Source organism: Diadema antillarum, unplaced genomic scaffold, assembly GCF_040938485.1.
Source record: "Diadema antillarum isolate AM-2024a unplaced genomic scaffold, OU_Dant_1.0 seq00000321_RagTag, whole genome shotgun sequence".
Taxonomy (NCBI): domain Eukaryota; kingdom Metazoa; phylum Echinodermata; class Echinoidea; order Diadematoida; family Diadematidae; genus Diadema; species Diadema antillarum.
The window spans coordinates 1,334,007-1,356,210 of NW_027271340.1; the positions used below are offsets into that span (position 1 = coordinate 1,334,007).

General features: G+C 39.1%; 1 protein-coding gene across 2 annotated transcripts; it reads right to left on the minus strand.

Annotated features, from left to right (window-relative positions):
• Positions 1-6,340: 6,340 nt before the first annotated feature.
• Positions 6,341-21,332, minus strand: LOC139730583 (endoplasmic reticulum membrane sensor NFE2L1-like). 2 transcript variants are annotated; one of them, XM_071641438.1, is made up of 4 exons: positions 20,758-21,332; positions 11,613-12,570; positions 10,389-10,496; positions 6,341-9,374 (listed from the first exon to the last, which is right to left on the minus strand). In XM_071641438.1, exons 1-4 carry the CDS (start codon positions 20,824-20,826, stop codon positions 8,722-8,724), a joined length of 1,788 nt encoding a protein of 595 aa, XP_071497539.1. In that variant the 5' UTR covers positions 20,827-21,332; the 3' UTR covers positions 6,341-8,721. The 2 variants fall into 2 exon arrangements, with proteins under 2 accessions (XP_071497539.1, XP_071497538.1); XM_071641437.1 differs by lacking the exon at positions 20,758-21,332 and adding an exon at positions 13,028-14,427.
• Positions 21,333-22,204: the final 872 nt, after the last annotated feature.

A 22,204-nucleotide genomic window follows, 5' to 3' on the forward strand; every position in this document is an offset into this window, starting at 1 on the left:
AGGATATTAAAGTGGCAAAAAGTCCCTCAACAGAGCTAGGTCTTTTTCCATTACAGTTGAACCTCTATTATCCAGCCTCCCTTTATCCGGATCTCTCTATTATCCGGACGCAATCTCGCCGTGATTTTTTAATCTTTTTTTAATAATTACGGGAGGAAAGGGTGATTCCCAACTCCTTGAGAACTTCTACACAAACACACATGAATTACATAATATACTTGATACATTTCTTAATAATTATTTAGGTAAATCATCCCAAGAATTTATAAAAGAAAATGATTTCACTCTTGCAAACACGAACCTCTATTTTGAGGTCTGTTACTGAGAGTAACAATGAAAAGGTTGCAGTATACACATTACTACATGTGGTACTACAATGGGCTACATCAGTACATGTGTATGTATATGTACATGTATAAAGCATTGAGTCTCCCGTATCCGGCCAAATCCCTTATCCGGATGAGGCCCGGTCCCGACTTGTCCGGATACGAGATGTTCAACTGTATATCATTTTCTCTGTTTCAGTCAGTCTGTTTTTTGTTGAGGCTGATGAAGCAGAGATAGACCTGTTCTATTTGGCTGCCAGCGGTGTAGCGACTCTGTCTTTTGTAATTAAGATAAGGATATTAGTAATTACATTCATTCTGTTGTACTTGGTTTAATTGCTTTGTATTCTATAATCACCCCTTGTCCTTGATAGAATTATTTGTATACTCAAACATATAAACAACTTATTGACACATATCACATGTCTTGTGTAGTAGTCATAATTACTTCATCATCATGTCTTTCCTTCACATCGACACTTACGGTATAACATCTGTAGATAGTGTGATGTCCAGAGATTTACACAAGGACACTTGGCATTTTATCAAACTTCTCTGTCTTCGCCAATAATGTCCTAAGTAACATACATACATTATTTTCCTAAAAGAAAATGAATATATCTGAATATTAGTACAACTATAACTTTGTCCTGATTAACATATTTATATTATTTTCCTCAAGATAACAATTTAATACCTCTGAATTAGTATAACTATGTTCTTAGGTATATGTATAACTATCAGATTGAAGCTGGTTTTCAGTTTTGATATTAAAGTGAACTTGTCAAAATGATGTATATCTTTTATTTAGCCTGAGAGACACATGATGGCAGTGGCAGAATACAAACAAATTTAGCAAAGATTTTGTGACCAAAAGAAGCTTATGATAGTGTCTAAATGTATCGGAGGGAATGTGACATTTAATATTTGGAGTCTCTGATGCAGAATTTTCTGGATATTTTCTGTTCAGTGTCCTGCATGTTCAGTGCTTGAAGATTCTTTTATTTTGTTTGTTTTTTCCCTGATAATGTGAACCTTGTTAAATTTTGTAATTCCCCCTTTATAGATTGTATCATTCCTCTCATCCATATGAAAAGAAAAGTTTCAAGTCACTGATATACAAACAGCTATCTTGATAGTGTTGGTGTGATGATGCAGTTTCCATGGAAACAGATACCATACTGCAGCTGTGCATGTCCATCCCTTCTGTTTCCAGATAGCGGAGCAATTTGGATGATTACCATTTTCTACCAATTTTATTTTCCTTCCCCTGGTAATATCACAATGAATCAGAGTAGGCATATTTGGAATGAGCAATGTCATTCTGGGTCTGCTTCCCACAATGGAAGTGTCCCCAGATTTTCTTTCAGACCTTTTTTTTTGTGTGTTTGTTTTTTGGTTTTAGTTTTGTTTTAAGAATTTGAAGGTGTCTTTCATGACACCATGTAAGCGAGGGGCCCCACTTTAAAACGGGTGAAAAATTTGTCCCCCGACCTTTCCCAATGAAGCAGTGACCACAGTAGTGCAGAAATTGATGGTATGAACCTTAAGAGTTCTTTATTACATCCGTGCATATATGTGTATTTTGTACATTTCTTTCACTTATTTGGTAGTGTTAATGTTGGGGCGCTGATGTCACTGAAAATTCTCGAACATTATGCAGCGTATAAACTGTAGCATATGTGATAAGATTACTGAAATATGACATGAAATGAGTTGTTATTAAAGATGATTTCCAAGACATTCCATTAGATGTGAAGTACTGTGTATCATTTCTGCCTCGTATCCAAAAATATTTTTGACATAATGCAATTCTTTTTTTCCTGATACATGACATTTTGCCCAGAATCTTTCATTCTGTTTAAGGAAACGTCTTATTAGTCATACTATTTGGGCTGGCAACCCCAAGAGCGACAGAAGGTTTGGCTTGCATGGAGGTGAATTTACGATGCTGAATAAAAAGGAAAAAAAAAATGTATGTTACAGCTGTAAACCAGTTTTAGCAGATTTTGATCAAAGGGATTAAAAACAATGCCATCACATTTGTAAAAGTTTCTTTAAAGGACAAGTTCACCTTCATAAACATAAGGATTGAGAGAATGTAGCAATATTAGTAGAACACATCATTGAAAGTTTGAGGAAAATCAGACAATCCGTTCAAAAGTTATGAATTTTTGAAGTTTTTGTGCAGTACCCGCTGGATGAGAAGACTACTGCTGTGTATGAATAACTTAGATGTCACATGCGTATAACAATATAAGGAAAATATTAAGAGAATTTCACAAAATTCCGTCTTTTGAAAAAAGTACACATTCCCCTGACTCCTTACCGACACATGTTATGGGTAATATTATTCCCCCTGCCTTTAGAAAGAGGCAAGTCAAGTGCTCTTTTATTATTCGAAAAAAGTGAAAATATGTTGAATTTTCTTTTACATTTTCTTTATACTGTTGTACGCATATGACTCACAAGCTGTCGTAGTCTCCTCATCCAGCGGTTCCAACACAAAAATTTAAAAAATTCATAACTTTTGCATCGATTGTCCAATTTTCCTCAAACTTTCACTGATGTGTTCTACTAATATTGTTGCATTTTCTCAATCCTTATGTTTATGAAGGTGAACTTGTCCTTTAAACTGGTCGGAAAACTAGACAGCTTTTAAATCAAGAAGTCTTGCAAATATTCACCAAAACTCTTCTGGAAACATGGATGATTAAGTGTGCAATTTGCCTTCCAAGTTTTGATGTATATTGTACAGTACAGTGTATGTTAAGTGGTAGATATCCTATATTACACCTATATACATGTAAAACGCGATCTAGTACCTTCCTAAATTGATAAAATATATACCTACTGTGATATGAGCATGGCACATGTATGTTTGAGTAAACATTTCATTTTCATTTCATTTCATTTATTAGGTTTCCACACAAATCATACAGTGTTGTGTTTACAACATCCATCAATGACAATGTAAAGTGACACAAATGTTATAAGTTATAAGTTCAGTACATACAAAAAGCATTTACATAGCACAAAATCAATTGAAATTACTCTAAAGGGTAAATTCATGACGGATAAATAAAATTGTGTGTGGAGGGAACCTACATAGAAGCAGATGCTTGTGGGAGTAGGTTCCCCGAAAGAAAATCGACACAGGCTGTTACACTGACACACACACTCTGCATGCACGCAAGTGCACCTGGATAAGCGTGCGTGCACTCTCACACAAGGAACAAGGAGAAGAGAATGAGAAAGAGGAAGAGGAGAAATCACCAACAAGATCGTCATAGAGACAGTATAAATGATGGTACCTGCAGCTGCAAGAGGAAAGAATAACGAAAGAAAAGAATTAAAATTGAAACCATGTTTAGACCTGTTCTACAGTCATGCCGAATAATCTACATCAGTATCAATCATTTCAAATCATCTGCTAAATCATATTGATTCATATTATCACCAGAGTATTGCGAAAGAAGTTTGTTTTTAAGCTTACGTTTAAATGAATACCAACCGGGAGTTGGTATTCATTTCAAACATGATGGAATGTTTGAAATTATTTTGTACATGATATAAAGGAAATTGTGAAGCAGTGACATGTCAAATTACTAATGTGCATAATTATTCGTATTGATGTTGCAAGAAAATGACCGAAACTTCTTTATTTTAATACAAATTTAATCAAACTCTCATTGTGATATCCAATATTTTTTCATCAAATAAATCATAGTTGCATAGATATCTTTTGGTTGTGATCCTCCGTACCTCTTGTTTGGTGCAAAATCAGGAGAGGGTTTGGTTTTGTCTTTCTGCTTTGCTCAAGGGTATTGACCGCTGCATGCCTTCAAACAGTAGGCCTAGTAAAATCAAAATGTTTAAACGTCTTCATGGCTGTTATGGATATAATATTCCCCTTAGAAAGAAAAGGAGAGAAGTACGAGGCTGTATCATAAACAGTTATATATAAAATATCATATTATGTCATATTATATTATATTATATTATATTATATTATATTATATCATATTATATCATAGCAGTCACGAAAAGAAGGCACTTTTTCTTTAGAAAAAGGAATTATAGCCATTATGCACTTTTAAGAGTCACCGAGGAATGCAAAAACAACTTGTTCCTTTTTACAACTTAAAAAGAAAAAAAAATGTTTTCAGTTTTATATGCATCTTTACATTGCATTTGTTTGATATAAGTTATTGAGAATTGTCCCCTCTTGAGTATTCCGCTAAATATTGATCATTACTGTGTACCTACAAAAAAAAAAAAGTATGCTGCCTAAGTATGATCAGGACTGTTTACCAACCAAAAAGTGTTGTGCCTTTAAAAAGTCCAGTAAGCAGCCATCCATAACTTCAAACAAACCACCAACCATAACTGACCAGCATTTCAATATCAATTGTCATGCTCTGTAAAGCTATCACACAGATGTTTGCTGACTCTCCCACTTTCCTGTTTGAACAGCCTTGAAAAGAGAAGTGAGCGAAACCAAGCACACAGGCCCATGCACCCCACACACAGGCCGAACCCATGCACCCCACACACATACGAACAAATTCTGAAGGCCCCCAAGAACATTATACATGGTCCGTGGTGAAGGTTGTGTTTGGATTGATTTCTTGTTGGCTTGGTTTGTTATTTTGGCCTCACGTCTTGCAATGAATCCTATAAATAGCTAATTGCAAACAGTGTAATAGACTTTGTGTCTCATGCACTTGCTGGTACACAGTAAGTCTCCCCCGCCCATTAAACATTGCTCTATCCTGTATGAAATTCAACACTGGAAGCCATCCATGTTGTAAAGATTAACTGGCACAAATATTATCACTCTGTGCACTTGTGTTCAGTCCTTGCGTCTGCATTGCTTCACTGGTTTCCTCTTTTACATGTTGTTGTTAATTGCTTTCAAAACAAACATTTCTGGCTAATAAGCAGAAGGCCCTATATGCTTTGACATGCAGACCAACTCCAAAAGCAATGTAGGCCTATATGGTACATGCCTTGAACTTGTCTAATAATGAGCACATTTAGTCAATAGTGATAACACATGTCTGTGTAGTTTTGGTGTGTGTTGTAAGTGTGAAAACTGCAGTGGCCAATGTAATGTATCAATGTACATGAAAGTGTTATTGTAATGGTGGACACTTTGATGGGCACACACACATGCATAAAGACAAATGCACACACATGCAGAGCCATACATAACAGACATGCACAAATTCGCACGCACACACACTTGTACATGAATACAATCACACAGCATTCAGACAGATGCACACCCACTCAGAAAAAAAAAAACCCAAACAAACCACACTTTGCATTTCTACATCCTTTGTCCTTCATTCTTTGCAAACATACAGTACATGAATCTCCCCACCACCCCCCCCCCCCCACACACACACATCACAATCCACAAGGACTTCTACACAACAACAACAAAATTCCCACACATCTGTTATTAGCCTGATGTACAAGCAGATGATGGCACTTCATAACATTCACACTTCCTGCATGCACAGTCACCACTCAAAATTACCAACAGCAAACAATAGCATAAGCTTTACAATAGCCAATCAGCTTCATGTATGAGAGCTGTTGCTAGGGGAACTATAATTACTGCAAAAGCAGTCACAAGTCATTTCATGTGGCATTGGCCAACAACAGACACTTGCAGTAATTGTAGCCATGTTTGCAGCAGCTACTCAACAGCCGATTGAATATAAGTATCAGATTTTTGCCATGGTAACTTATCTGCACGACATCTTTGGCATAAACCTTTTCCTAAGGAACACCCCTGTGAGGTTTTATATAAACTTTAAAATATGTGGGAGAAAAAAAAAAATACCATGATACCCACACACTTACAGAGATACGAAAAAGACACAGGACAGGCATGTATTTGTAATTTTTGACAATCTTTCTTTTTCATTTTTTTTATTTCCTGCAGATAATCAATATTTACAAGAACAGGAGCGATTCTTTTTTTCTTTTTCAATATGATCTTCATGTCTCTCAATATTTTCCACAATCTCTTCTGAGTAGAATTCATGCATCAAATGATGAATCAAAACGCCAATTCATAGCTATTAAATAAACATCATCCAAAGCCGTCAAATCTGGTAGCAAGGCAGATGGAGGAAAAAGGAAAAGACTGAACTTCAACAATCCTTGTACGCACATGTTTCCACTCGTACCGGTTCAAGATGATATACATCGTTTGAAATGTGTGGTTGATGCTTTCAAGCAGTGTTCTCTTTCAACAAGAAATTTGAAATAAAGTATCTCAAGAAAATACAAAAACTCATCTGAATATCAAGTGAAGAAAAGTCAAACACATAGGAGGTGTCTACTGGTCTGTAACAGCTACACAAAATATGGAAAATAATGCTAGAATATTTCTAATGATATCAAAATTTCATTTTTGATTTTTCACAAGAAATAGTTAACATGAAAGCAATTCAACATCAAAACATAAATCACGCTACTTGAACCTGTAAATCTGCAGAACTGAGTCATTTATACCTTTTTTGACTGCACTATGAACAATCTATAAATAATCCGCTCTTTGCCCTTTTCATATACATGTATCACTGTTTATCATTAGATAAATCCATGGTATAATAATTCTGTTTTCTCTTTCGATCCTTATATACACTATGTACAAGACTGACCATATGATAGCAAATGGTTATTTTACAAGAAATCATGATCTAGTTGCATCACAATCTTAGCATGTTCATATTATATTCTCATGACTGTTCTCATCATTCACAAACAGTAAAAAAAAAAAAAAATGCTTGTATTCATATTGAAGGCAAACAACATAAAATTAAACAAAACTAAAATTTCTTCTGCATTCCCTCTTTTCAGTAAAAGTATCATATTGTGAAACAAAACCACTGTCAGTTCTGTTATGATTGAACCCAAAGTAAGCTTGTTCACTGTTTTCCACACTTTATCGGGCAGCCTTGCCGACAATGATCAACATATGACCAACATAACTTTTCATACACTGAACTATAAAGTGAAACAATCTAAAATTCATTGGCAGTACATAAGGCATTAGGCTGCAGCTACTTGCAAAACATCAACAAACTGACAGCAGATTATCTTTAGTTCTAGAAAATATGTTGTATTGTGTAGACACCTCACATGGATATGATTTTTACACACAAGGTAAAAAAAAAACCAAAACACATAAGCAAATACAAAACAGAGCAATGTCAAATCATTAGTAAATTTCCAAAAGGCATCTTTCACTGGTTGAAAAGAAAAGAAACAAACCAAATGACTAACCAACCAACAAACAAATTAAGATTGTCTTGTCTACATGAAGAAACTGTTGAACTTTTTGGAAGCTGTGGATAGACAGATGGTTTGTATTTGTCTGTAGAGGCACATCAAGTATCAAGAGTCCACTACCAAGTCCCCAACCTCCCAGGCCGACAATATTTTTTGCTCTACGCTAGACCTGTCCCTAGGATCTCATAGGACTAGCAACATACAACTCCACTACACAATACAAGTGTGTACTCTATAGATGCACAATGCCAATCATGCTATGGAAGCAGTACTAAGATTACAGCCCCTCCAGCAAATGTCACATGACATTTGCATAAAGAAAGCATAATGTATTAAACAGAATTCAACTTCTAAGTAAGACGTTTTTCTTGACTTCAGAAAAATGGAGAAAATCATGAAGTTTCTGTATAATAAATGCCACAGTTTGCCTATTAACAAGAGGTTGACTGTAATATCAGAAAATGAACCTGCATGTTGTAACGCAAAGTCTACTCGATCAAACCAAACCTCATGTCAAGTAAATCGATCTTTGCAAAGTGGCTGCTACAGATAGACAACTTTTTGAAGTCAATGAAAATTCACACTTAATTCACACCCTCAATAGAGAGCTTTAGCTCAAAGTAAATGTACTAACATTTGTCAGAAATACTATCCCTAGTGTGGCATTGCACAATGAAACAATTATCCTGCCAACTATAAAAAGGAAAAAAATAAAGACTAAAAAGAAATATCCTGTGGAGACAGCAGGGAGTGTTAGTATATCAATTTCTGCGGCAAGGCTAATATACCTCTAAGAATGAACTGGTAGATACAGCATTTACATCACAACCACTCTTTTTCATTCAACACACTGAGTTTGCAACTCTGGAAATGAGAGCTATACAGGAAATGTACACACGAATCATCTAAAAACAAAAAAATGGCACATGGACAAACGTGAAATCAAATTTCAAACAGTGATGCTTGGGATCCTACTCGATGAACTTGCAGAGTATACATATATATAAATGTCTATATATATCAAGTCTGTATTGCGAAGGAAAAGAGTCTGCAATGAGCTCGTCGTAAGGTTTTCACAGGCCTACATAGACTGCTCATCTCTGTCTCTGTGTGAAGACCACTTGCCATTGCGTGGGACTAGGAACACCGTGCCATCCGGCATCTGTTGCAATGTGTAGTCATTGGGGTCCACAGGGCCGCCATGTTCATCCTGGATAGATGAGAAGACCTCCTCGCACAGCTCTGCGTACCTCTGCTGCATCTCGCTGACTTCCTTGTCAATGTTGTCCCGCTCCTTCACCAGCTTGTCACGCTCCATTCGCAGCTCGCCGACCGTCGACTCCACCATGTTGATGGCATCTATTTTGCGCTTGCGGCAGTTCTGGGCTGCAACCTTGTTCTTGCCCCGCCTCCTGATGTCCCTGATCAGCTGCATCTGGGCATCGGAGAGCTCGTACTTCTTGATGGCGTCATTGAAAGCATCCACCGGCATGTTGATGATCTTGTCGACACTCATGGGCAGTTTTAGGGATTTTGCTCGCTTCTCGTCACGGCTGCTTTTGAAGGAGTTGTTGTTGGTGCCGTTGTAGCTGCTGTTCTGCGCACCGTTCCCATTCTGCATCTGTGACTGTGAGGGGGCAGCATAGGAATGGTTGTGTTTGATGTTTTCCATCTTGGGCGGCTGGCTGCTGTAGCTGTTACTGCTGGAATCGCTGCCGAACTGCCTCTCGTGACCTGTATGCAAACAACACGGACAATGACAAGATGAATACTGGCAAAGGGGTAGCACGACGACTCTCAAGCCCTCAACTGACTGGACTTCCCGCAAACCTTATACATATGACTAGGAGGATGCCAGGAAAACATTTGTTTGTAATGGAAAGCAGTCGCTGAGAGGTCCTTTCCAACGTTACGTTAAGTCATCATTATTCAGCACTCACACTTCAGTCACCTATTTTTGATTACAGATATAATGGTGGCGAGTGTGTAGCTTTGGTGGTTAGTGACAACATGCTCGAGTTGCAACCGAGGGAAGCAGAATTGCGTTCCTTAAAAGGAAGTATATTTGCTGTGTCACGCAGATAAAATAATGGGCTGAAAGTATTCGTACGAACTTTGGAAACTGGCCACATGCTTGCAATGCTATCATCTGACACAAAGACAAGACATGTGACCCAAAGATCACATAACCCCAAGCTAAAACCGAAATAGGGAAAAGACAGCTTTACTTCGTTTTGGAGGAAGCATAAATTGTATGCATCATAGGGGGTAAATTCTTGACACATCAGTGTCACTTACAATATTGTCAAAGAGCTGTATTATTCTATCAAATTCACGCAAATGACCTTGAATTCTTTACAACACATCTGTCTGTTAGATTTGAAGATCTATAAACTGCTTTGAGAAGAGCTATACCTACTTCTTTTAACTTATTGGCAATGTCTATCCCTTTAGCTCCTACAGCCACCTGTTTTTATGAGTGATTTTGTTTGTGCAGTGGACTATTTGAGTATTTTGGCCCACGCTACATCAATCTCATTTCACCCTACCCTGCAATTCAATCTCTGTGAATACGCAATACCTTTGTCATAACTTATCAAATCTACTGGGTCCATCAGCGAGTGCAGTTGGACAATGCACGAAACATCAGATACTTGATGATTAAATGGATTGTGGATTACACCTCTAGGTACAAAAAGATAGACCGGGTAATATGACCCCCGCTAAGGGTCACTGCTCACTGCTCACCTCTCAAGACACCATATCCCCCAGTAGCACCCTTGAAGACATCTTGTTCTGAACTTGAAGAGGAATAGCCGCCAGTAGCTCCTTCCGATTCATCAAAGATAGAGTCATCTGCAAGGAGACACGTGAGATGAAAAAACGAGTGACAGGCATGTTGAGATTAAAACATGTGCTGGACAGAAAACCAACTCTACAAAAGACATGTTAGGGCTCAAAATGAAGCAGGTAGTACAATTTGCACTTCTTTTGAATGTCTCAAAATTTCCAAAATGAACTCACCATGCAATGAATGAGGATAAAATGGCGATTTCACTGGCAGAAAAGCAACAGTCTGCATGCGGATACCACAAGGAATCCAAATACAAGCTGGAACTATGTAAGCCATCTTAACAGGTGTTTTTACTCGAAATCCTCGCCTTGTGCTACACAATTCGAGCAAGCGCCCTTCACTTCCAAAATGCATCATTTTAGAGAGCAGAACAATACACCGTGCCCCTCTTCAATACACCAACCAAAGCACTTTGGGCTGATACCCGATACATTGTTGTTCGACAATAGACAGAAAAAAACAAAACGAAGAAATAACTCTTCGGCAACTACTTTTGAGTCTGTGAGGAGCAGCGACGCACAGAGAACAAGAAAATATATTCTCCTGCATCAACAGGATCAGGTTGCAAATAGACCTTATCAGCCTTCTCTCGAGAATTTGCAGCTCAGCTCAAAACTCTCGATGACCTTTCATGTCAGTCGCTGAGAGCGGGCACAATTCCAAGTTTGGCAATGCAGGGCAGTGTTCCACAAGAAAGCACAGGAACATTGCATGGCCTAAATTAGGAGGCCCACACTCCGTGCTCGCTTTAAGTCATGCTCTGCTCTTGCCTCCCTGAAATCCCTTTGTAACTCTAGTGTCTGGACATTCTCAAGACATTTCCTGGCACAGAAACAAGGTCAAGGAATAGTTACCAATTCAGGTATGACCCAATTCCTCTTTAAGAAAAGAAAAGCAAGAACAAGATCTAGAACTGGAACATCATGAATGAGTGTGGTCTTATCAGACAGAAGATCCTAACAATAGTCATTGTAGTTTGATATAAAGTCATAGCCAGAATGCATACAGGTCTATTTTGGACCCCCCCCCCCTTCCTTCTGTTCATCCGAGTGAGCTTGGGTACGCCATTTATCTGACTGCATTTCATGTTTGAGATTTACTTTTAAATGTGCACTCACCACTGTCTTCATCTTCAACTGAATCTCTGTCCAAAGCCGCCAGGACGTCTTGCATCTGGTCATCAAAGTCAAGGTCCAAGGGGTTGAGCGGGTGGGCTGCGCTGGGTGAGTTGAGGAGCTCCATGAGGAGAGAGCTGCTGTTGTCTGTCATGTTCAAGTTAGCCGGCGAGTACGTTGCTGAGGCATTGGCTTGGTTCAACTGCTGTGGTAATGCCTGCATGAGGAAGTCTGTCATATTGCCGTCGCTTGAGGCCACTGAGGCGTTTGAGGAGTGACTTGGCGAGTTGAGGTTTGTGAAGTTACCAAATGTGTCGTTCTGCATCAGGAGGGGCTGTTGGTGGGTCTGGGTGGCATTCTGCAGACTCACCATGCCATTAGTTGTGGCATTCATGGCGAACACGTCGTTTAGCCTTGGTGTCTGGGAGAGATCGTTGACCTCTGGGGCGAGTCCACTGCTTCCGTTGGTCATTGCTTGCATGTAGTGCTGTTGTGGGGCAGCATACCCTCCCTGTGAGCTGTTCAATGTGGTGGAGTTGGGAAGGAGCTCGGGAATGCTTCCCTGCAGTTCGGGGATGGTGGCAAGGTCCTGCCACCTTTGTTCCGCTTCCTGGTGTGTTAGGATTGGGGAAAGATCAGTCTGTGCTGTGTCGGGTGAATACTCGTCCTCCAAGAGCTGCAAACAGTCCTCCAGCGAGAGGCTAGTCTCTTGTGGATCATTTGGGGGCTGCTGGGGCTGCTGCGGAACCTGTGGCTGGACTGCTGTCTGTACCCCATCATCGGGCAGAGGGCCGGGCACAAACTCTCCAGTCTCCCCATCTATGCTGTACTCCCACGGATTGATGTTCTTTTTGAGGTCATCGTTGAAGCCTGGCTTGATGTCACCTTTGTATGGGTAAGTGTCTGGACACACTCCCATGTCTATGTCCTGTCTCCATAAGCTTTCTATCAGGTCCATGTCCTGGAAAGACACACAAGATAATATGTAAAGTTAGTCCAACAGGTCTAATAAAGGATTGTCTTTCTTTAAAAAAAAAAAAAAAAAAAAAAAAAAAAAAAAAAACTCAAACATTAATGGTAGATTCACAAGGAAAAGTATAACTTCTCATCATTTTAGCTTTGATTTTTTTTTTTTTTGCATGACCATTAGTGCCATGTGTATCTTGGAGTAAAACTTACATCGATTAGACTAGACTGTTCAACATCAAATGGCCACAAAATAATAGAAAATATTCATAGAACTTAAATTGTAATGACAACAAGCAGCACACAATGCATATAAATGTATTACCAACAAGGAAATCCCTTAGTTGGGCTACATACTGCTTCTAATTGTACCATTTCGTACTGAACACATGTTCACAGATAAGTGATATGTTGTGTATGATCTATTATGATCGTCAAAAATGCCCGGGTACCTCTAAACTGAGCTCATCCGAGGAAGGCACTGGGGATACGGACAGGGGCGACTGTCCAACAGCCCCCTCCATTTCTGTATCCATCTCTTCAAAGCCTTCATCACTGTCACTATCGTGCATCGGCTGGTCAACATTTAGGTTTAATTGCGTTGGGTTCTGGGGATGGGGCTGGGCAACTGCATTGCCATTAGTCCTGTGCCCACTCCCCGAGTCTAGCGTCTCAAGTAAAAATGTTTGCAGCTCCACCCTTGATCTGTTTGTGATAGATGGAAGCCCATGTCCATGATAAAGCGAGTCCAGTTCCCTGAACACCGAGCGATTGTAGTAAAAAGAGTCTCGAATTATATTTTTGCTGTGCACTTGGCCTAAATCTACCCCTGCTGCATTGTACAAGTTGTGAAACTGAGTCTCAGTCAGGCCCACACTGGGCCCTAGGATGGAGTCTTGCAATCTAGGGTGGGTTACGAAGAGATGATCTCTCATGTAATCTGTCCAGTCGACACGGAGAACACTCATCATCAATGCTATCGCTAGCATTGCATCGTAGGGTAGCTTCTTGCGAATCATGATGAGTTCTGAATCTGGAGAGGTTTTCACCTCCCCGACTTCAATCTTTTGAAGCAAGATACAATTCTTTAAAACTTCTCAAATGGTCAGTCACAGACCAGACATAACTCCACTATGTTTGCTTTGTTTGCGCCAGCGATAAACAAAGGCTGAGCAACTGCGCAGACGAATCCAGTACAGCTCGCGATGCAGTATTGTACGAAAACTAGCTGCAGCGAGAGTCAGGCTAGGCCGGCTTTGTATGCACAATGCACCACGTTGTCGCCGAAGAGCAGTACATAACCGTGCGTGCACACTGACTCACACCACACTAGGGCCGCAGGGGAGTGCTAGGCACCACTAATTCGTTATCTTTTTGGACATTTGCCGTGCATATAATTATCTTTTTCACTTATACGCACGATATAAGTCTGCCTACATTGATTCCATTTCAGATGAGCCCTAAAATCACGGACTTTAGCCAATAACCACCAGAGAACGGGTGCTTCTTCGGGCGTTTTCCCCACTGAATGAACTATCCGTTGTCCGTAGCAGCACCCGCAACTTTGTCTTAGCAGCAGATACCCGGCAATGTTATTGTCTCCTTCCACAGGAAAACTGGCCAGTCATCGCGAAGAGCGATCCACAACCTTCACAATTCTCCACTGTTTAATTCAAAAGTACGGCGTATTTTGTGATTTAAATAACAGGAATAGTTTGCTGCTTGAAGTAATTTCCTCTTTAGAGTCTTGGTTTAGCTTGCGAATGTGTCTACGACTCAAATAGATGCAAAAATCAGAATGAAAACCGCTCAGGGCACCGCACACTACCACCGTTCAATTAGAATTCACCCCGGAAGACAAATTGCATGCGCGCGCGTGCGGGTCAAGCTCGATATCTAAAATTAGTAATGTGCGTAATGATCCACGGTGGCGCACTGGCATTCTAGAACGTTCAATACTAGCAGCTGACTCCCGTTTGACTTGCAGTGCTGTCTCAAAATTCGTTTCAATCGATTTCAAAGACGTTTTGAGCGTTATCTACGCAACATGATAGCCTACCTTTCTGTGGTATGAGGAAAACAACATTATGTTTTGGTCTAAAAAAAATATTTAAAGATGGGGATTCGCATACAGGACAGGTGTGAGCGCTTGCGCAATCGAATCGGCGATACGCTGGAGTGGTAGAAAGCATTAAATGCAGATGGGTCCTTTTGTAACTCCATTACACCCGTATCTAACCCTGAAAACCAACTATCAGAATAGGCCTAACATTTCTAGCAGACAAGAAATACACTCATCAATGTGATATAATCTATGGGACCTATACTACGGTTTGTCAAAGGTGGAAAGAACGATTTATTTCGTATTGTGAGGTTGTTCACCTAATGTATATTTCAAGATTAGTCTTTCCATGGAAGCTAAACTTCATTAAGCAAGCATAATCTCAAATATTGATGACAACAGTGAACTCAAACACATCAGCCAATTCATTCTACGACTCAAGTAGTTATTACTACTACTGGTCATATTCAACCTTTAGCATCAACCACAATAGTGGTCATGTTCATCCTATTATGTGAAGGCAGATGAAATGATTTAAAGATAATGGCCTGGAACATACTGCCAAATGTCGATGGTAAAATAAATCAAGAGGCCCTATACATGAACATCTACAGGTGTTCTTTCTATTTTTTTCAAAGAGCTTGCGTTATTCTGAAGAGTATATAGCACAAACATATGGAAATGAAACAACACAAATATTAAAGTAAATAAAACAAAACAAAACACCAGAAATTAGTCTACAACTTTGAGTTTTTGGAGTGAGAGGCCTATACGAAACATGTATCTATACCGGGTTGGTCTTGTGACTCGTTGTATCTATTGACACAACTCTCAGCTATAGGTAAAATAAGAATACTCAGTATCACGAAAATACTCATCCGAACCTTTGCCCGTTCAAACACAGACCCCCGCACCTTAGAAATATCTATTTGCACATCACTGGGCCCTGTTGTTTGACAAGTGGGTCAAAGTACGCTCGGAGGACTGTACAGAAAAGCATAACCATAATCGCTCAGTGTCCTTCTGACGTATAAAATGATTTCTATACATCGTTCTCATCAACAATACACGCTTTTTATTCTTTGAGTGTGATGTGTGAAATGTGTGTGATTTGTGTGTGATGACATTGTGTGTGATTTGTGTGTGTGTGTGTGTGTGTGTGTGTGATCTCTTCATCGTATCATAGGGCCTATCTAAAATGCACACAAACTTATAGATGATTATACTATTGTACATGGTACAATTACGCATTTCTTCGTGAAAGAAATTTAGATTTGCAATCAATATCGTCTCCGACGAACTGCTTTTCCTAAACAATTCTGATTACACTGCTTTGTTTTGAAATTCATGTAACGACACACCCTAAATCATCTGAAGATGGATGTTCAGGGGAATGAAATTACTGCGGTCAATGGAATTAAAAGGAATGTTTCTTTTCATAATCAAAACAAAGCAGTTAAGTGAAAGTAATGCAGGCCAAGTTGTTGATGAATCGATATTATATACGCAGGAGTATTACGAAGATAAAAGTGAATAAACGTCAATGTCTTTTTCTTTGTCTCTATAACTTACTATGACGTATTATCAGAAACAACAATCATGCACATCTTAGCATCAGTATAACATCTTAATTTGAGGGGGGGGGAGGAAGACACGCACATAATTCCGTATTTAAGAATGGAGACTGGCAAATTGTGGAAAGTTGGTAAGGAAACCGACCAAATCGAAACTAACGTATCTTTTACTCGAGTGGTTTGGATATACCCCGACCGCCATTTCCGCCAGGTTCAGATTGTACACAACAGGCAACTGATGAGGTTTGTTTTAGCAGACATCCATTTGGTATACATGGCATGTCAGTTTGTCTTGGTTGAGGATTTTCTTGTACGAGTTGCTTTGCTACTATCTCTAAGGGTTTGGGTTCAAACTATACATAATAAATTGTTCGAAGGTTACCGTTCATGAGAACATTGATCCTTGAAGCTCATAAAAGAGAACATAATTAAAAGAAGAGAATATAGATCCAAGACTTTATGACTTCAGAGATAATAAAAAGAAATTCAAATGATATGTATATTGTCGTCTGTGCATCATATTTTATTCGATAACATGTTTATGGCAAATAACCGAAACCCGGTCGCTTTTAATGAGAGAAGTGTGACAATAGGAGCAGTGTCCTTAATGGTGCGATTTCATTGTCCTACCAAATCAACTGACAGTGAGACAGTCACACTGATATCCTCGTCAAAATTCTTGCGGAGGATTGTTTTGCCTGAGAGCTCTGTCTTACTCTTTTTTTTTAATTTAATAGTTTAAAAGATGAAGAGAAATAGGGCATATCAGTCTTGGAATAAGACTAATCAACTCTTCAAACCCAGACGATTACGTCTGTCAACAGAGAAACGAGGCATGCATCCAACATGTGATCATGTCCTGACTGCTCTGGAGAGCATACGCGGATGACATCGTATGGGGCACACAACAATCACATAGAAACCTGCTCGCGAGTGCCGGTTGAAAGACAATAGTAATCTTTTCAGCAAATAATGAAATGGTGTTACGGGGTGCCAACCGAAAGCGACAAAGAATTCAGAATCACACTGAATAGAAACAACAGTCTCTACCATGGCAGAAAGTCAGCCTCACAGCTTTCAAATGAAGCTTCACGACAGAAACAGCAATTTGCCGCTGCTTTGCTCACAATGAGTCAACTTGGGTTTCATATTTCCGCGTTCGACTTTGTGATGGCACATTATGAAATATAATTATGTCTGATACATACGTCACTTCATGTATAATAAAACTTATAGGCGTCTTAACTGCTTTGCGATTTCAAAGAAAATGAATATCCAGCATCAAAGACGTCAGTCACGTCAGAATTCATTTAAGTTCTGTGAGCTTTATTAAACTCCTGATGTAATCTTATAATAGTCTAGGGCCTCCTTTGTATGTCATTATCACAATTGAAACACGCAACTCTTCTTTGGCTAATCAGTTCTTATTGTTGTGTCTGTGAGTCCTACATTTTCATAGTATTGATTGGCAATAGATTCTATTGCTAACCTAGTCATGAAATGTATGATTACATAACCTCGATCCTCTCAATCCATCGAGGAGTGATTTTTGTGTCGCTTTGCTGAAATGGGGCAAGTTATACAGTAATTTACACTGATACAGGCGGTAGGCCGATACGTGGATATGCCATCCTGACACCTGAAAACAGAAAAATCAGAGAATTAAGAAGATTTTGAGAAGTAGTATATAGTGCTATAGGCCTACCTAGTAATTTTGCAAGAAAAAAAAATAACGGGCACTTAAAAAATGACTAGTTGAAGTTTGGAGGGCAAGAAATATTGGCAACTCTGCGTGATCTACTGTTAAGCAGCTCTTAGATTCCGTTTATATAATTTTAGGCATTTTCCTCCAAAGAACAGTCTTCTGACCTGTTCTTGTATAAGTACATTGTAATAACTGGAGTAGGGCCAACTGCGTTTTTGTTTTGATTTTTAAGTTGCTTGTCCTCCTCTACGGATAAGGTCTGCCCTGTACCAAATATTTGAGAAAAATTGGGAAATCGGTGAAATTCTGGGTAAAAAAGGTGAAAATCCGTGAAATTCCGTGTAAAAAATGGAGAGCTGCTTCACATGCAAGAGCTGCCAATATAAATTTTCATGCGTCCGATTTTCCTCAATAATTATCCCTTATCTACTTCTCTGATTTGTCAAGTTTCCATATTAAGCATGACTCGTGTCAGAATGGATTTTCACTTTAGCACAGTGCCAGTCATCACCGCTTTATCAAGCGAGAAAACGATAAGGAGATTAACAAAAAACAGATAAAAAGCTAGATAGGTATCTTATGCGATCCTTATCAGGTCACGTGGCACTGCTTTCCTTGGCGCCGGTGTGTTTGGTTGGAAGTTGTGGTCAGAGTAAACGAGGAAATATCAAGAAGGCGCAGTGGTTCGACCCTGAAGTATATACCACGCTCTCATATATATATATATATATATATATATATATATATTCTATAATAATGATAATAAATAATAATAAAACCTTTAGGACCTGGCTATAACACAATCTGCAAGTCCAAGATATTCCTTATGTATAGCCTTCAGAAACGTAATATTATCTCATGTTCCATTAGTTCATCTTTTGTCATATAGGCCTACATGTATATCCACTACGACTGCACTATACCCCGGTAATTTCAAAATATATACTCTTATTTTGTAACATGGCAAGGGGAGAGAGTAGACTGATACCTTGCCATAAACCCTTCCAAAAATCGACCGATTTGATAAGTTTGGTAATTTAGCACTTGCCTTTCCAAGAAAATCATTCACACAAGGCTTAGAAAACATTCCGAATGCTGTCATCGCTCGTGCGCCGACTGAATAATGAGTGGGTTAATGTGTGTCTGCACTTACATGTACATGTAGGTTACAGCGTATATCAAAACATATTTTCTTCTACAAAACAGGAAGAGAAACATTTGAAACCATATCTGCAGAATAACAGGGTTTTTTTTTTTCTTAAACCAAAAAGAATACAAGATATTATTTCCTTGAGAAAGTATTTACATCGAGACTGTCATGCATCGTACCAGGAATTTTCTATAAAGGATAGAAACATTTAAAACCATCTACTGTATATAAAGTATACAGTTCTTTGTAACTTTTGTTTTCCTGAAATAAAGAGAATACCAGACATTGCTTCCTTGAGAAAGTGTTTACACCGAGATTGTCATGCACTGTATGAGGAATTGGCGGCAGTTTACACAGGTCAAGAGGAAAAGGAGCCACAGTCTTCCGGGAACCAAAATTTCTTTCATCTCTTCGTTGGCGTCAAGGGTCAGTGTCCTTCTATTTAACGTTTGTTTTAATGTAACTTTCACAAATTCTACATTCGTCTATTAATTCTTTAGGTAATTATTAAACACAATAGCTATATATATATATATATATATATATATATATTTACTCATTGAGTATTGTCTTTACTCTATTGACGTCAGTCTCAGCGTCGTTGTATTCTACTGATGAAGGAGATGCCATGTTTATCATCATGATCATGAGCATGATAGAATTATTGAGCTATTATACTGGCCACAATAATCTGCAATAAACGATCTCCTGATTTCTCGCATATGTTTAATGACTATAATCCCTTGTGTGTGTGTGTGTGTGTGTGTGTGTGTGTATTTTTTTTTATACAAGTCCGTGTCTTGTGCACCTGTTATACATGGAAGCAACGTCTAGTCATATGACATTCGTATCCTCTGTCAACACGACCATTCAAAAGAGACATTGATCTATATTGTCATCGCAACTACACAACTCCTGTTGCAGTCTATATGACCAGCCATTTTTACGAAGAAATAGAATATGGGAATTAATACAGATGCATAATAAATAAGATGCCACCTAATCCGTACGTACCAGAAAAGTCAATATCCATAGGGTGTACAAAGTTGGTATACATGTACAGTGTATATTGTGCATCTTTATTATTTTACTGCATGGAAGAGGACGCGCAGTGTACGTCCATATAATCATTATATGACAGATAGTTTGAGACACAATAACATTAGTAATATGGCGAAAGGATATGACTACTTCGAGATAGAGAACAAATGCGGTACTGTTCCGCTCATGTTGTATGACACATACACACCATGTGGATTTCTGCGTCAGCTTATGGACTCGCTGCTTAAAAAGACACAGCCTTGTCATGGCAGTCATCTTCTCATTAGTGACTGAAAGTACAACAGACTGTCTTGGTGAAAACGTAACAGATATAACAAATACAGTGTATATCCATTCAGAGGTTACTTACAGTATGTCAGGTTGAACTCTGGAACGTATTACAAGGGTAAATGTACCAAACGTAAAAACATGGAGCCACTATCAATAACACGAAGGAAAAGGTATCACGCGTCAATATGCGATATTGTGAAAAAAATAAGGTAGACAAGCTATACCCAGGCTTCGAACATTCAGTCAGCACAGGACAGGTTTTCCACATTTACCAGTGTTTACATGTGCTTCTAATATTGCATGGCATGGAGTGGTATATCACGTATACTATTTGCGGCATGATGAAATGAACAACATACCTGCTGTGACGGTGGTAGTGTTTTCTGAGGGACGACAGAAATACCCATCTCTTCAAAGTCGTAATCCATTTTGACTGCACAAGTCTCTTAATTTCCTCTTGATTAACGCTCAACTTGAAACGGGAATGTCAGTGATCCTACGAGCCAAGATGCTGGTATGGAACGAACCAGAGGTAAACTTGCTGGTTGTAAATTCCGCCGATTGCTATGCGAGTCTGTCTGTAGTACTGTGGTCCAAGCGAAGCCTGCCTGGTAGGCGTGAGATACCAGTGGGTTCGTGCGCGAGGTACAGTCACAGCTAGTACTTTCTGTTCATGGAATGTATCGCAAATATTCTCCACGGGTGACGACGTGCACTGCAGTCTGATTGTTCTCCCTTCTCATTTATGATCGTGGCATTGATTCGACGTCAGACTTCACAGATTGTATCTTCCACATCCAGTGTTATGAATTCCTTGAGTGATGCTATTTATCCTTCTTGTATTAATGTGAAAATTTACGAATTTTGGTCGCCCTTTCCCCGGGGGTCGTCGTGTCGGGAGCCCACTCGCCCGCCAGATGTGTCGGTGTATATGTTTCTGTTCTATTCGCCGCGTACGCGCGCGAGAAATATTACAGCTGAGCAAAGCAGTTCTGATGTACACGGGTAACACGCTTGACCTGAGATAGGTCTTTAAAATGTAAATTGCGCTGGTCCATATTCAACCAATCAGCGACCTTACGGATTACATCATGTCATTGATCGCGTGTAAAAAGTCTCCAGTTCCACTTGATGACGTCAATAAATCAGTCTAAATAAGGAGCATTCACACCAAAACGAATACACTGGCTCTTTGAGAAATTTACACCCCCACGGGGGTAATATCGCTGCCCTGATAGAGTTGTCTCGATATCGAGAGAAAGTTTTGTATATACGCTGTTCGAGTAAATTGGGAACTCCTAAATTTGGAAGAAGTCCTGTTCACCTGCATCGTTCACCTAGTTAACGAAACCCAATCTCTAAAAAAAGAAAATGTATGGCATTGATTTCACTATCATTAACTCTTTCTTTGCCAATGAGTCAGAATGTCACAGATTTCTCATACATGCCTATATGGGAAAGAAATTAATGGGGCGCGCAGAGGGTTACATAATAGAAGGAACATATTTTCCCTATTTCTCCTTAGCGAAAGTATTAATGTGGTAGACAGGACATTCCTTTACAATTTGACACTTTTTCTAGTTCATGCGATAATGTTGCCATTTTGAGCGAAACAATTCGACACAGCACGGAAGCTACTTGCACATAAAAAGGATAAAACAAAACAAACTGGACAAAAGCTGTCAACAACGCAATTGGTTTCTTCTGCATTGTTCGTGACAGCGATTAATAATCCCTCTTCATTATACGCCTAGTTTTACTTTTAGAATATTAATGATGGCTTTTTTGTTTGTTTGCTTGTTGTTG

Coding starts and splice junctions, on each gene's coding strand:
- LOC139730583 (XM_071641437.1), bottom strand. CDS start 13,594: ATGATTCGCAAGAAGCTACCCTACGATGCAATGCTAGCGATAGCATTG. Junction 12,571..13,027: donor CGGATGAGCTCAGTTTAGAG/GTACCCGGGCAT, acceptor GTGTCTTTCCAG/GACATGGACCTGATAGAAAG. Junction 10,497..11,612: donor AGTTGAAGATGAAGACAGTG/GTGAGTGCACAT, acceptor GTCTCCTTGCAG/ATGACTCTATCTTTGATGAA.